Source organism: Leucoraja erinacea, chromosome 13 (genome assembly GCF_028641065.1).
Source record: "Leucoraja erinacea ecotype New England chromosome 13, Leri_hhj_1, whole genome shotgun sequence".
NCBI classification, from domain to species: Eukaryota; Metazoa; Chordata; class Chondrichthyes; order Rajiformes; family Rajidae; genus Leucoraja; species Leucoraja erinaceus.
The window spans coordinates 22118090-22134237 of record NC_073389.1 but is presented as its reverse complement, the minus strand read 5'-3'; the positions used below and the strand labels follow the sequence as shown (position 1 = coordinate 22134237).

Here is a 16148-nt window from a genome sequence, read left to right as displayed (position 1 = left end):
CCGGCCCAATTTGTGCCCTTGCGTCGGGGTGATCAAGCTCCTGCATTGGGGGTGAATATCAGCTCCCCGCGCCGGGCGATCGGACCCAGGGTTGGGGCTGGTCAAAACCTTCTGCATCGTTTGGAACTCCCGACATCAGTCTCTACCTGAGATTGCGAGCTGCTCGATGGTGAAATTCGCAGGCCGCGGTTGGAGCGTTGATCCGAGGCACGGGATTGCAGGCTCCGATGGTGTCTATGTCCCCACGGTGGGGGTCAAAGTCGGTTCCCGAACTAAGGCCCCCAGCTCGATGATGTTAGGCTGCAGAGCGAACGGAGATACTATCCGGAAAACAATCGCATCTCCGGCAAAGTTTCCCCAGACCTCTTCCCCAACCCACCCCCCCCCCCCCCCCAATATAAAACAAACCAGAGAACATTAACACAAACTTTTAAAACACACTAAAAATAGCAAAAAAAGAACAAACAGACAGACTGTTGCCGAGGCTGCCATCGCGGAGCCAGCCGGTGGAATATGGAATCTATATGTAGATTAAAGTCACCCATGATAACTGCTGAACCTTATCTAAAACAGATCCGATAATACTATACAAAAATACAATCACGTCAAACTCAAATACAACAGTTAGAGCAAAGCGGAAGATACTGAGTGAGGAATATAGTTCTCAGCACTGTAGCGCATCAGTTCCACAGACAAAGTCCAATGTCCACTATGGGCTAGAGGTGAATCGGCCAGTATCCTAGCTTATGGGAGGAACATTCAGAAGCCTGATAACAGAGGGGAAGGTGAATGCTCTTTTATATTACATGGAATTTGAGTCTTTAGTATTATTAGAAGCTGGGATTTTTGTGGGCAAACAAAGCCTGCTGTGACTTAGACCAGTATGATTGTTAATCACACCAGAACAAATTATAGTCCTGTTTATGCTATTTGGGCAAGTTGAATGTCAGGAAGGCAGCACTAGTTTACAACAATATCTCAGACCCATCTTATTAACCAACTGAATTAAATCACCTAAATATGAACACAGAACCAGTTTAGACACTTTAAAATACTTTTCACCTGCACAGTGCCCCTCTTTCCCTAATTTAACAGATGAGTTTCCTGGGCCTACATATCCACATTTATCTCAGCACCATTCCCATCTTCTCATAAACATCATCGGCCGTACTTCTTCTGATTCCATCAGATTGTTCGGTCTTGTTTCTTCCATCTGTGAACAAAATTGTACGCCAAAATTAACTTGTTTCAAGAAAATACGAATAAAATCATATTTCTGTTTTGTGATCTTCAAAGCACTGGAGGAACCCAGTGGGTCCGGCAGCATCTGTGGAAGGAGTGCACAGACGTTTTGGGGCAGGAGCCTTCCTCACACTAGTCTGAAAAAGGATCCTGACCCAAAACATCACCTGCCCATTCCTTCCAAGTAGTTTTCTGACCCATTGAGTTCCACCTGAACTTTGTGTTTTGCTCAAGGTTCAAGTACCTGCACTTTCTTGAGTGTCCATATTTAGTTCGTTTTACAAAGAGCCAGGATTATAAGAAACAATGTCTGAATTTACTGCATAAGTTGGTGAATAATTATAAATATCACATATTCATCCTCTTAGACTAAGTGATCAATGTAATGTCACTGGAAGCTGGTTTAGATTTAACAAGCATGGAAACTGCCCAGGAGAACATGGATAGGTGATGTTCAGGAGTATCAAAGTCTGAAACTCGTCATCTATCCATATTTCTCCATTGTGTTGGGATACTGATTTGACCTGACCAGTTATCTACTCCACCATTTTGAATCGCATTTCCTCAAGATGAGCGGTGCTACTTTCCTTAGTAAATTTAAGTATTAATTTTTTTGCTAGCATAAACCATAGTTAAGGAATAGATTTTGCGATGTGTTTCTACATTAAAACTGCTCTGAATATTTTTGAGTTAGTGAAAAAGGACTAAGACATTAAAATAAAATTAATCTTAATACAATAAATATTTGCATTAATTGAACATTTGTGAATATATATCTCATTTCTTCATATGTGAACTCGTACTTAATGGTAAGCCTACTTACCATTAAGATATAGAAACATTGGTCCCTTGCCCTCCCAAAGGAACTAAATAGGCCACATTGTTAGCATGTGGCTATGTGAGTACACTACAAACTTAACGTGTGGATAAAATGGAGTCACTTTGGGAAAACGATAAAAAGCTAAATGCCAAATTCTTATTGTACCATATATAATTGGGTTTTTCTTATATATTGTGTTATTCAGTTTTTTTGGGGGAATAGAATCGTTCCATCCAGGATGACACCTCTTTGCTCCTGCAGGGATGAAGCTGCTCCTGAATCTGGACATTACAATTTCCATGTTCCTACACCTTGCATTACCTTCAATTTGCAGTTTTAGTTTTTTAGTTTAGAGATACAGTGTGGAAACAGGCCCTTCGTCCCACCGAGTCCATGCTGACCAGCCATCATCCATACACTAGTTCTATCCTGCACACTAGGCACAATTTACCAAAGTCAATTAACTAACATGCAAACATACAAACTCTGTACAAATAGCATCAGTAGTCAGGATCGAACCAAGGTCTGGCACTGTAAGGTAGTAGCTCCTGCTGCACCACTTGCCACCTCTGTGGCAAGGATGCCACTTATCCCCATATCAGCCCAATCCCATTCCTATACTGCCCTTCCTCCACTGTCAGAGTGAGGCCAACGACAAATTGATGGAACAGCACCTCATATTTCACTTAAGCAGCTTACAATCCAGCAGTATGAATTTGATTTCTCTAACTTCAAGTAACCCTTGCTGTCACTCTCTCTCCGTCCCTCCCCCACCCTAATTCTCCGACTAGTTTTACTGTCTTCCTGATTAATTTTACTGTTTATATTCGTCATTGTCATTTTCCCCTCAGCCAACAATGATCCATTTCCTTGACCATCATCTGCTTTGATCTGTCGTTTTCACACCTTACCATTCCATATCTCTGGTCTCCCTCTCCCCTGACTATCAGTCTGAAGAAGGGTTTTGACCCAAAACGTCACCCATTCCTTCTCTCCAGAGACTACCTGTCCTTTTGAGTTACTCCAGCATTTTGTCTATCTTCATGTTGTTGGACCCACCAAGGGAACAAGTCATTAGAGATGTGGCCATTTGTGTTGAGACTGGATTAACTAGTCTTCCCATAATTTAAAAAAAATGCTCAGGTGATAATTAAAGTGGTATGATTGAATTTCACAGTGAAAACCTGTAGCCTGAACGTAGTGTCTTAAATTTAAATAAAGGCATGATGGCAAGGAGGGGTTAAGTGGATCAGAAAATAGATTTTTTTTTAAATGAAATGACAGAAAATAAGTGCAGGAACTGGAGGGAACTTTTACGATTCTCAAGAGGATTCTGTTGAGAAATAAAGACTGTGAGAAGAATAACCTGCAAATGGCTAACCAAATAATTTAAACTTGTGTCAAATTGAAAGAAAAAGCATATAATGTGCGTGCTTAGTTACTTGTGGGTCAGAACTGAAGTAAACATTATGAAACCAGCAAAGAATGACTAACAAGCAATAGAGAGATAATATGGATTGTGAAAGTAAACTAGCAAGTAATATAAAAATAGAAAATTAGAGGTTCCTGTTTTATTATGGAGTCCTCACCTTCCACCCCACTAGCCGTCACATACAACAAATAGTCCTCCGTCATTTCTGCCACCTCCAACGTGACCCCACCACTCGCCACATCTTCCCATCTCCCCCCCCCCCCTGTCTGCTTTCTGCAAAGACCGCTCCCTCCGTAACTCCCTGGTCAATTCTTCCATTCCCACCCGCACCACCCCCTGCCCGGGCACTTTCCCTTGCAACCGCAGGAGATGCTACACTTGTCGCTTTACCTCCCCCCTCGACTCCATTCAAGGGCCCAAGCAGTCGTCCAGGTGAGGCAGAGGTTCCCCTGCACCTCCTCCAACCTCATCTATTGCATCTGCTGCTCTAGATGTCAGCTTATCTACATCGGTGAGACCAAGCGTAGGGTTGGCGATCGCATCGCTAAACACTTCCGCTTGGTCTGCATTAACCAACCTGATCTCCCTGTGGCTCAGCACTTCAACTCCCCCTCCCATTCTGAATCTGACCTTTCTATCGTAGGCCTCCTCCATGGCCAGAGTGAGCACCACCAGAAATTGAAGGAGCAGCACCTCATATTCCGCTGGGCAGTCTGCACCCTAGCGGCTTGAACATTGACTTCTCCAAGTAGCCCTTGTTGTCTCCTCCCCTTCTCAGCTCTCCCTCAGCCCTCTGGCTCCTCCTCTTCCTTTTTTCTTCCAGCCCCCTCTCTCCCCCACCCTGCATCAGTCTGAAGAAGGATTTCGGCCCGAAACGTTGACTATTTCCTTCGCTCCATAGATGCTGCCGCACCCGCTGAGTTTCTCCAGCACTTTTGTCTACCTTCGTTTTTCCAGCATCGGCAGTTCCTTCTTGAACTTATTATGGGCATTAATGATTAGTATGTTTGACACAAAAATATTATGTGTGAATAGTGAAGAGGGTGGTCCCAAGCTGCAGAAAAATATTGATAAGGTGGTAAATTGTGCAGAAGAACGCAGATGGAATTTAATCTGGATAAATGCCAAGTGATGCTTTTTTTTCTGGGATAAATAAGGGTAAGTACTCAGTGGCTTATGCAGCTGAAGGAATGAACGGTCACTGTTTCAGAGCTCTGATGAACACAGGGACCTTGAAATACAAGTCCATAGACCTCCGAAAGTGATAGCTCAGGTGGGTAGGTTGAAGAGCAAGATACAGTATATGGAATGCTTCCATTCACTGACCATTTTGATAGAATGTAAGAATGTGGATGGTACACTTTATATATTAAACATTGGCAAAGCCACATCTGGAACACTGAGTGCCGTTTTGGATGCCTCATTATAGAAAGGTCTTGAATGCTCTGGAGACGGTGCAGAGGAGATTCACCAGGATGTTGCCTGCAATGGACTGACCAAGTTATGAGGAGAGAGTGGACATGCTGGGTTTGTTGTCCTTGAAGTGGAAAAGACTGAGGCAAGACCTGATAGAGGTGGACAGTATTATGAGGGGCAAGGATAGCGTAGATAGTGGTCAACTTTTCCGAACAAGGGTGTTTTCAAACATAAGGCACTGATTGCTCTGAATTTCACTTTTCCCAATCTCTCTGGCCTCTGTTCCAACGTTAGGGCGACAGAGTGACGTAGTGGTAGAGTTGCTGCCTGACAGCATCAGAGTCCTGGGTTCGATCCTGACTACGGGTACTGTCTGTACAGAGTTTGTACATTTTCCCTGTGACCTGTGTGGGTTTTTCTCCGGGTGCTATGGTTTCCTCCCACACCAAAGATGTAGAGGTTTGTAGGCTAATTCGCTTTGGTAAAAATGGTAAAATTGTTCCTAGTGTGTTTAGGATTATGTTAGTGTGTGGGGATCGCTCGTTGGTTTGTACTCGGTTGGGCCAAAGTGATTGTTTCCGTGTTATACAGTATCTCTAAACTGAACTGAACTAAACATTTGCTTATCTACAAAAATCCTTGCCTCTGTCGACCTATTACCTGCCATGCTTTACCTCCCATCTTTTCCAGCTTTATTCTCCCCCCACAATCAATCTGAAGAAGCAGCTCCACCTGTAACGTCACCTGTTCTCCAGAGATGCTGCCTGACATGCTAAGTTACTCTAGCACTTTGTGTCCTGTATATTACAAAGTTAGGTTGAAGGGCCTTTTTTTATGCTGTAGCTTGCAGGTACATGAAGTAATCTGAAAGGCTAATGGAATGCTAGTCTTCATTGCAAAGGGAATTTAATTAATAAATTAAAATAAATATGTTTTGCTATAATTGTACAGGTAAGATCACTAGCTTGTACAATTGATCTTACCAAAGTAGCTTTGGTTGGTAAGACCAATTATAGTTGGCCTTTTAGTTTTGGTATCATATTTTTAAATATATATTTGCATGGGACATTTCCCTTCATGAAGGATATGAAAATATAGTTGGCAATAAAGAGTTGCCCATTCTAGATGAAGTTGAGGAGGAAGTTCTACCCTTGGCATCTTTGGAATTCTCCTCCCCAGAGAACAGTGGCGGTTGAATGTATTCAAGGGTGAACTGGATAGAATTATTTGTCTACCGACAAGCTGAGGCCTGTAGTTAACAGGCAGAGATCTGTGGCCAAGATCAGATCAGCCATTATCCTACTGGAAGGCTCCATATAGAACATAGAACTTGCTCCGCACATCTCCATTAGACTTTCCCCACCTCACCTTATAATTATGCCCTCTTTTGTTGGAGATTTCCATCCTGGGAAAAAAGGTTCTGACTGTCTAACCTATCTACGCCTCTCATAACTAAAGATACCGGTTCCGCACCGATCAGCAATCCCTGCTCATTAACACTATCCTACACACATTACGGATAATTTACACTTATACCAAGCCAATTAACCTACAAACTGTATGTCTTTGGAGTGTGGGAGGAATGTGAAGATGTTAGCGTAATTCGACTATGGGCACTGTCTGTATAAACTCCATACAGACAGTGCCCATAGTCAGGATTGAACCCAGGTCTCTGGTGCTGCAAGCGCTGTAAGGCAGCATCCCCACTGCTGCGCCACCATGCCGCCGTAGAGAGTACCACAGACTAGACTTACATCTCCCTGTTGTCTTAAGTGAGCATCTCCCTGCTCTTGGCTCTTGGCATCAAAACAAGACTTTATTTCGATCTTCTGCATCTCTTTCCCTCAGCTAAGAGAGAGAAAGAGAGAGAAAAGGAGAGAGAAATGGAGGAGAGAGAAAGAGAAAGAAGAGAAAGAGAGAAAGAGAGTGTGAGAGTCTGAGAGAGAAAGAGGGAAAGAAAGAGAGGGGAGAGAGAGAGTGTGCGAGTGAGAGAGTTGAAATTGAGGGCAATCTCTCGGCCGACTCCTACTATTACTCTGATACTTTCACTTTGATGCAATGTCTGACGTGCTCAGAGTGACACGGCTTGTGAGTGGGCTCCTGCTCAGAATTCTGAAACCACCGATACTTGGTGGTGTAAGAACATGTCTGCTTGGAGCCTACACACCACTTGGGAAGCACAGGAAGGTGCTCAGCTATGACACCCGGAAGTGCCCTGTCTGGGATTTTTAATGTGAAAAAATCTGAGCATGAAGCAATTAGGTTAAAAAACCCAAAAGTGGTTCATTTCTAAACCATAAGCATCCAAGCATGCCAAGGTGAAAATTGAAATGATCAATTATAACTCTGGTTTACCACGCTGTATTTTAACTGGCTGTGAACCATAATTGTTTAAATTGGCAATCAAACTCTGTCGATGGTTGAAAGGAAGCCTGATGGAAGCAAATGAAATAATGAGAGTCATAGCGTGGAAACAGAACCTTCAGCCCAACTTGCCCACACCGGCCAACATGTCTACACTAATCCCACCTGCCTGTGTTTGGCACAAACCACTCTCAACCTGATCTATTCATGTACCTGTCCAAATGTTTCTTAAATGTTGTAATACTACCTACCTCAACTACCTCTTCTGGCAGCTCATTCCACACACCCACCTTCTGCGTGAAAACGTTACCTCTCAGGTTCCTATTAAATCGTTCCCCCCTCACCTTCAACCTATGTTCTCTGGTTCTTGTTTCCATACTCTGGGTAAGGGACTCTGCATAGATTGCTACCCAATCTATTCCTCTCATGATTTTGTACACCTCTATCAGATCACCCCGCATCCTCTTGCCTAGTCTGCTTAACCTCTCCCTACAGCTCAGGCCCTCAAGTCCTGGCAACATCCTCGTAAATCTTCTTTGCACCCTCTCCAGCTTGACAACATATAGAGGTTTAAAGAGGGTAGGCAGTCAGAATTCTTTTCCTTAGGTAGTGATGTAAAGGCATGGCTTTAAGGTCAGAAGGTCAAAGTTGAAATCTTCTGCCTGAAGATTCAAAATAATCCGCTTTTTATCCAATTTCAAACCTTTCTTCACATATTTCCATTGAAGCCGACAGAATCAGGTTTCTATGCCTCAGTCAATGTAATATTTTATCTAGGTGTTCACCAATTTTCCTTTAGAAGCCAACCAAGTCTCTGTGGCAAGAGCTTGCAACAGAAAATGAGTCTGTCTGTGACTATGTATTTTAAGTTGCCATTCTTGAATTGCATTGTTTCTTTCTGTAAGTATGTTCATAAATTCATAAATCATAGGATCAGAATTAGGTCATTATGCCCATCAAGTCTACTTCACCATTCAATCATGGCTGATACATATTTTGCTCCCAACCTCATTCTCCTGCCTTCTTCCTATAACCCCTGACTCCCTTACTAATCGAGAACTATCAATCGCCACCTTAAAAATATCCATTGACTTGGCCTCCACAGCCTTCTGTGGCATTGAATTCCACAGATTCACCACACTCTGACTAAAGAAATTCCTCCCCTTCTCCTTTCTAAAGGTCCATCCTTTTATTCTAACACTATGGCCTCTGGTCCTAGACTCTCCCACTAGTGGAAACATCTCTCCATATCCACTCTATCCTGGCCTTTCACTATTTGTGATATTCAAATATATTCCATTTATAAATTATTTTAGGTTGGTAGGAGTACCAAGTATACATACAATTTATCCTGTATTTACTGTAAGAAAATTGCTTTCTTTTCTGCAATGATAATGGTTTATAGGAAGGAACTGCAGATGCTGGATATAAACCATTATAGACACAAAATGTTGGAGTAACTCAGCAGGACCGGCAGCATCTCTGGAGAGAAGGAATGGGTGACATTTCAGGTCTGGTCTGAGAAGGTTCTTGACCCTAAATGTCACCCATTCCTTCTCTTCAGAAATGCTGCCTGTCCCACTGAGTTATTCCAACTTTTTGTGTCTATAATGGTTTACATATTTGTTGTTGCCTAAACTTTGCTTATGCGACATTTACAGATGCAGAGAGAGAATGAGTTATTTCAGACTTTCTGTATGAATCACCTGTTTGTATTGCACGCTATCCTGAATAATCTATTCCAATGAATAGATATGAGGTAATTGCTATATACTTTTCATTGTGCCTGTCGATGTAAAGAATATCACGTGAACAATTGTTAAATGACAGTGAGGTTTTGCAGCCCATGAGGTGTCTGTGGTTGAGGTCTGTGATGTGTGCTGCATTTTCCAAAGTTAAATAAAGTCAACCAGTCTTATTACAAAACAATAAACTGAAGATGTGTCTTTAAAACCACACAAAATGTTATTTTTATTTTGTTACATTTATATTCCTAACACTTCCCAAAGCATCTGTAATACTTACAGAAGGTTATTCACAATGTAATCCTGGTGAAAATTCAGATAATAAAAAAAATGAAAACCTTTAGTTTCATTTTTTTTTCAAAGCCATTAAAATCCCAAGTTATTCTTAATGATTATTGAGATGTGCAAAAGTGTTGCAGGGTTCTTCATGAAATTAGATTAGACACTGTTATAAATGTATTAAAAGTATAGAAATAAAAACAGAGAACGCTGGAAATACTCAGCAAGACAGGTAGAATTTGCAAAGAAGTTATTATTTCAGGTCAAAGAACCTTCGTTGAAACGGAACTGTGAGTATTATCTTCACTTTACCCTTTCAAGTACATTATCTGAAGCTCTTTCATTTTGTATTTAAAATAATGCACATTTTTTAGTCCCACCAATACAATCGAACCTGCCCATTGTCAATAAACCATTTAGCTAAAAGTGAAATATCAAGATCAGAATGTAACTCTTCTAATGCATTTCCTACTTTAGTTCTTGTGCATTAATTGTTTTAACATCTCTCACTCCACTTCATTTAATCTCTAACCAAGCCAGCGGTCATGATTTCTAGTTTCTGCTTCTCTGACTCAGTGCCAATTAGTTGACGTTAGTGAGACAAAATAAATACATACACATTTCCGTTTCTTTTAAAAACTGTGGCACATCCATCTGTTTTAGGAAGGCGGCAAAACAAGATTTTAAATATTTTTTAAAAGGAGGACACAAAGTACTAGAGTAACTCAGCAAGTCAATCATGCACAGTATAGTCTGTTCGCTGACTGGATAGCACGCAACAAAAATGCTTTTCACTGTCACTCAATACATGTGACAATAACAAACTAAACTAATCTAAGCATCCCTGGAGAACATGGATAGGTAACATTTTTGGTCAGAACCCTTCTTTATTTATGTTTATATTAAGTTATATATTTTAACCTAATTCTTCATGTTGTTCTTTACGTCCTTTCAAGAAATTTACATTGGCACGTCAACTAAACAATTATTTTTTTCAGAACAAAGGGTAGAATGGGGACAGGGTTAAAAAGACTAAATCAATTACAATCAGGCAGCGTTTATGATACTGGTTTGAAGATAATTTATTCACTTCATGTTTGACCCTGAACACTGGTTCATTGTCACTTCTGACAGCTAGGAGTGGGCTTTCACATTGAATCACCTTGACGTTTGATCAATTCAGTGCTGACCTACTGCATTGGAGCACCCACCAACCAGGTAAGAATAACAGCTTTATTTTACTGAAAGACATTAATGAATTTGCTCATATTTTATACAAAGCCACTATTTTGTCTGCCCAGACACCATTTTGTACAGCCTAGATCATCACACAAACCAGAGATAGACACAAAAAGCTGGAGTAACTCAGCGGGTCAGACAGCAACTCTGGAGAAAAGGAATAGGTGACGTTTCAGGTCGAGACCCTTCTTCATTGATTGTTCATTGATTCATTCATTCATTCTATTCATGTATAGTTTTTTCTTTGACTAGATAGCATGCACACAATAGCTTTTCATTGTATGCCGGTACACGTGACAATAATACACTAAAATAAAATAAAATAAACGAGAATATAGTTCAATGATGTCAACATTTTCTAGATTTCTAGATATTTTTGATTTGGAATATAATTATTCCTTAATTTTCTATTCACCACTTAGTCTCTGCTTTACACTTGGTATGGAACTTTTCTCTTTATAATACAGCAACATATATTTTTAATATTTTTACCTTGTTTGCTTGATCTTGTTCTGCAAGACTGCACAACAGTCCATATCGATAAACCTACGAGAACCAGCAGTGCAGCTGCTGTTCCAGTGAACACACCTACATAAGCACAATCTACCAAAGTGTAACCTAAGAATAAGAAGAGGATATTTGATATGAATGTTGAATTGAAAGACATTGTATAAATAAAAATTAATTCAAGAGAAACCCGTAAAAATGCAGCATCCTCTGGATTAATGGTGATGATTTCTAATAGTTCAGAACATCTGGGCCATTAGAAATCATTCCTATTAATATATTTTATACTCTTTTAATTCACTTTTGTTAGTTGTTACAAAGGAGGACAATAAACAAGGGGTCATAGTTTAAGGATAAGGGGGAAATCTTTTAGGACCGAGATGAGGAAAACTTTTTTCACACAGAGAGTAGTGAATCTCTGGAATTCTCTGCTGCAGAAGGTAGTTGAGGCCAGTTCATTGGCTATATTTAAGAGGGAGTTAGATGTGGCCCTTGTGGCTAAAGGGATCAGGGGGTATGGAGAGAAGGCAGGAACAGGATACTGAGTTGGATGATCAGCCATGATCATATTGAATGGTGGTGCAGGCTCGAAGGGCCGAATGGCCTACTCCTGCACCTATTTTCTATGTTTCTATGTTCAGTGAACTCACTGAGTTTCAAGGGAATGTGTGAAACAAGGCAGGCGAGAGTTTAAAGGGAGCTCATGAAAGAGGGGTCCAATATATTCAAAGGGATTGTGAGAAATTAGTTCCCAGTTAATTTAAAGGGAGCTTAGAAAAAACGTCCCTAGTGAATCTGTATGGAATTTGTCCACCCACCCTGTGACCGCATGGGTTTCCTCCCATATTCCAAAGAGGTGCAGGTTTGTAGGTTAATTGGCTTCTGTATATTGTCCCTGTATATTGTATAGGATAGAACCAGTGTATGGGTGATCGCTGGTTGGCTTGGCATCGGTGAGTCAAAGGGCCTCTTTCCACACTGTATTTCTAAACTAAACTAAACTAAACTAAACTAAACTAAAAACAATAACTGCTCACCATTTTAGACTCCACCTTTATCATCTAAGAGATTGCAAATAAATTTCAATCGGTTTGATGAAAAGATTGTAACTTGCTCTTAATACTATAACTCAACAGAGAACATTAGAGAGAACTGATAAAAGAGAGGCTACAGAATTACTTTGGTTGGAGTTAGCTTTTGATAGTAGTCAGACAGAATATTAAGTGAGAGAAATATAATATTTTATTTTATAATAAATATCTAAGTAATATCTGAAAGTTAATTTGCTAAACATGGTATATGGAAAATTACAGAAAAATATGCAATTAGTTGATCAAACCTCTTTCTTACCATTGCTCCCATTACTTTTGTTGTGGTTGCTTAGGTTAAAGTCTGGTTTTGCTTTCCTTTCATTATCTTCTGTCTCATTTCCCCCAAAAGCAAAATTTCCTTTGAAAAATTAATGAGAAACATGGATAGGCACCTCGTTATTAATGTACGTTTTTGTGAATTTGGACATGGTCATTTGTGGAAGACAGTTTAGTTTAGTTTAGTTCAGTTTAAGTTGGTTTCAATTTAGATTCTAGATTACTTTAGTCTGTGTAGTTTAGGTTAGTTTATTGTCATGTGTACTGAGGTACGAGATATTTTTGTAACTTGGTTGGTGCCAGAAACATGGCAACTATTTGTGTACTTTGTGTATTGTATGGAAAAACAAAGAATTTCACTGTACCTAAGTACATGTGACAATGAAGTTAGGTCTTTATTCTCTGGCGCGCAGAAGGATAAGGGGGGACTTGATAGAGGTCTTTAAAATGATGAGAGGGATAGACAGAGTTGATGTGGACAAGCTTTTCCCTTTGAGAATAGGGAAGATTCAAACAAGAGGACATGACTTCAGAATTAAGGGACAGAAGTTTAGGGGTAACATGAGGGGGAACTTCTTTACTCAGAGAGTGGTAGCGGTGTGGAATGAGCTTCCAGTGGAAGTGGTGGAGGCAGGTTCGATGGTATAATTTAAAATTAAATTGGATAGGCATATGATGAGAAGGGAATGGAGGGTTATGGTATGAGTGCAGGCAGGTGGGGCTAAGGGAAAATAATTGTTCGGCACGGACTTATAGGGCCGAGATGGCCTGTTTCCGTGCTGTAATTGTTATATGATTATATGGTTATATGGTTATATTGAATCAGTGAATTGGAAAGCTTTTTTGGTGTGTGCTCTCAGCTGCCAGTTTAAGACTTGATGGGCCGAATGGCCTGATTCTGCTCATATAACTTATGCACATGATTGCAGCAGTTGATCCACAGAATGATTAAGCCTCCAGAAGATTTACTCGTTGAGCAGGGCCAGTCAAATAGACCATGTATGTTTTGGATTGTGTTTAACCCTGGCTGGTGTTTCATACAATAAATGATGGAGATATGTCATATCCTTAGATTAGCACTCACCAATAACCATGCTGTTCCTTTGTAACACACAAGAGCTGGAACATGCTGGCAGCCCATCTGACCTCTCAGGACCAGGCGGTGAGTCTGAGTAGCTGCAGATCATCCTGAGATTAGGGGACGGTTGCAATTTGTAACCAACCCTGGGGGTCATGTTTGTCGGGGTTGGTGTATCTAGCGCAGGCTCACTCACCCCAGAACAAACCACTGCATTACTTTGTTGCATTAAAGTAATAAATCTGAATAGTATAATCAACTTTACATGAGGCGCAGGGGTAGAGTTCCTGACTACGTGTGCTGTCTGTGCGGAATTTGTACGTTCTCCACGTGACCGTGTGGGTTTGCTCCAAGTGCTCTGGTTTCCTCCCACACCCCAAGGATGTACAGGTTTGTAGATAAATTTGCTTTGATAAGGATTGTAAATTGACCCTAGTGTGTACGACAGCGCTCGTGTATGTGGATCGATGGTCGGCACTGACTCAGTGGGCCGAAAGGCCTGTTTCCATGCTATATCTCTAAACTAATCTAAACTAAAATCTGTTTCCACAGCTTGAAGCAGATCATTTTTATCTCTGCAATAAGCAATGACCTTTTACAGTAATTAAGAAACCCACTTTAACCTTTAAAAATGGATTGTAAAAATGGAACATTGAATATCATTCTTGCAAATTCATTTCACTAGGGCCAAAAAAAAAAATTCCACAACTACATTACTTTGTGATGAGGAAATGAAATACCAATACAAATATTGAGGAAAAAAAAATTAAAGTACAAAATTTCAGATCAGACAAATTAACACGATATACGTGCACAGAATCTTTTATGAATGCTCACTTTACCCTGAGTTGGGGAATCAAGAACCAGAGGATGTAGGTTTAAGGTGAAACATAGAAAATAGGTGCAGGACTAGGCCATTCGGCCCTTCGAGCCAGCATTGCCATTCAATATGATCATGTCTGATCATCCAAAATCAGTACCCCGTTCCGGCTTTTCCCCCATATCCCTTGATTCCCTTAGCCCCAAGAGCTAAATCTAACTCGTTCTTGAAAACATCCAGTCAATTGGCCTCCACTGCCTACCCCTTATTCTTAAACTGTGACCCCTGGTTCTGGACTCCCCCAACATCGGGAACATTTTTCCTGCATCTACCTTTTCCAATCTTCTAAGAATTTTATATGTTTCTATAAGATATCCTCTCATCCTTCTAAATTCCAGTTGCTCCTTTCATTCATCATATGACAGTCAAGTCATCCTGGGAATTAACCTTGTGAACGTATGCTGCACTTCCTCAATAACTAAAATGTCCTTCCTCAAATTAAGATACCAAAATTGCACACAATACTTCAGTTGCGGTCTCACTGCACAACGGCCCTGTACAACTGCAGTAAGACCTCCTTGCACCTAAACTCAAATCCTCCTGCAATGAAGGCCAAAATGCCATTAACTTTCTTCACTACTTGCTTCACCTGCATGCTTACTTTCAGTGACTGATATACAAGCACACCCAGGTCTCGTTGCACCTCCCCTTCTCCTAATCTGACACCATTCAGACCATCTGCCTTCCTGTTCTTGCAACCACATTTATCCACATTATAACCTCACATTTATCCACATTATACTGCTTCTGCCCACTCGCCCAACCTATCTAGGTCACCCTGCAGCCTCATAGCATCCTCCTCGCAGCTCACACTGCCACCCAGCTTTGTGTCATCCGCAAACTCAGAGATGTTACATTTAATTCCCTTGTCTAAATCGTTAATATATATTGTAAACAACTGTGGTCCCAGCACCGTGCCTTGCGGCACCCCATTAGTCACTGCCTGCCATTCTGAAAATGACCCGTTAATTCCTACTCTTTGCTTCCTGTCTGCCAACCTGTTCTCTGTCTGTCAATACCCTACCCCCAAAACCATATGCTCTAATTTTGCACAAAAAATCTGTTGTGTGGGACCTTGTCAAAAGTCCAGATATACCACATCCACTGGCTCTCCCTTATCCATTCTACTTGTTACTTCGTCAAAAAATTCCAAAAGATTAGTCAAGCATGATTTCCCCTTCATATATCCATGCTGGCTTTGACCGATCCCATCATTGTCAATGTGAGAGGGGAAAGATTTACTAGGAACCTGAGTAGCAAATTTTCCTCCTCAGGGGCTGGTGGGTACATGGAACGAGTTGCCAGAGGAGGTAGTGGAGGCACGAACTATCACAACATTCCAATTTTTGGACAGGTGAATGGGTAGGAACGGTTTAGAGGGATATGGGGCAAAGGTGGGCAGGTGGGGCGAGCATAAACGCGGCATCTTGATCGGCATGGACGTTGGGACAAAGGGTCTGTTTCTGTGCTGTAAGACTCTCTGACTCTCTATGACTCTCTGATGGAAGCACCAGCTTGTGTTCAGACGTGTAGGTGTATAAAAGTCAATTAATAAAAGTCCTGTAAATATTTCTGTCCTGCTCCAAGGAGTAGTTAACTCTAACCTGCATATGCACAGAATAAATAAAATCCCATTTGGGGTCAGGATTCTTCTCCTGAGATGCCACCTGATTAGCTGGAAAGAAGGGTCCTGACTTGAAACATCACCTTTTCATGTTCTCCTAATATGCTGCCTGAGCTGCTGAGCTTCTCCAGTACTCTTATATCCAAATCAGCATC

At 41.0% G+C, this 16148-nt stretch overlaps 1 protein-coding gene across 1 annotated transcript in view; it reads right to left on the bottom strand.

Moving 5' to 3' along the window:
• Positions 1-406: 406 nt before the first annotated feature.
• The window catches only part of LOC129703107 (uncharacterized), a 37901-nt gene continuing 22159 nt past the window's right edge, over positions 407-16148 (bottom strand). Inside the window, exons 4-6 of the mRNA XM_055645305.1 lie at positions 12395-12493; positions 11030-11155; positions 407-1213 (exon numbers count right to left, since the gene is read on the bottom strand). Coding sequence (XP_055501280.1) covers positions 1125-1213; positions 11030-11155; positions 12395-12493 — 314 coding nt within the window. The 3' untranslated portion in view covers positions 407-1124. The remainder of the gene's footprint in view (positions 1214-11029; positions 11156-12394; positions 12494-16148) is intronic.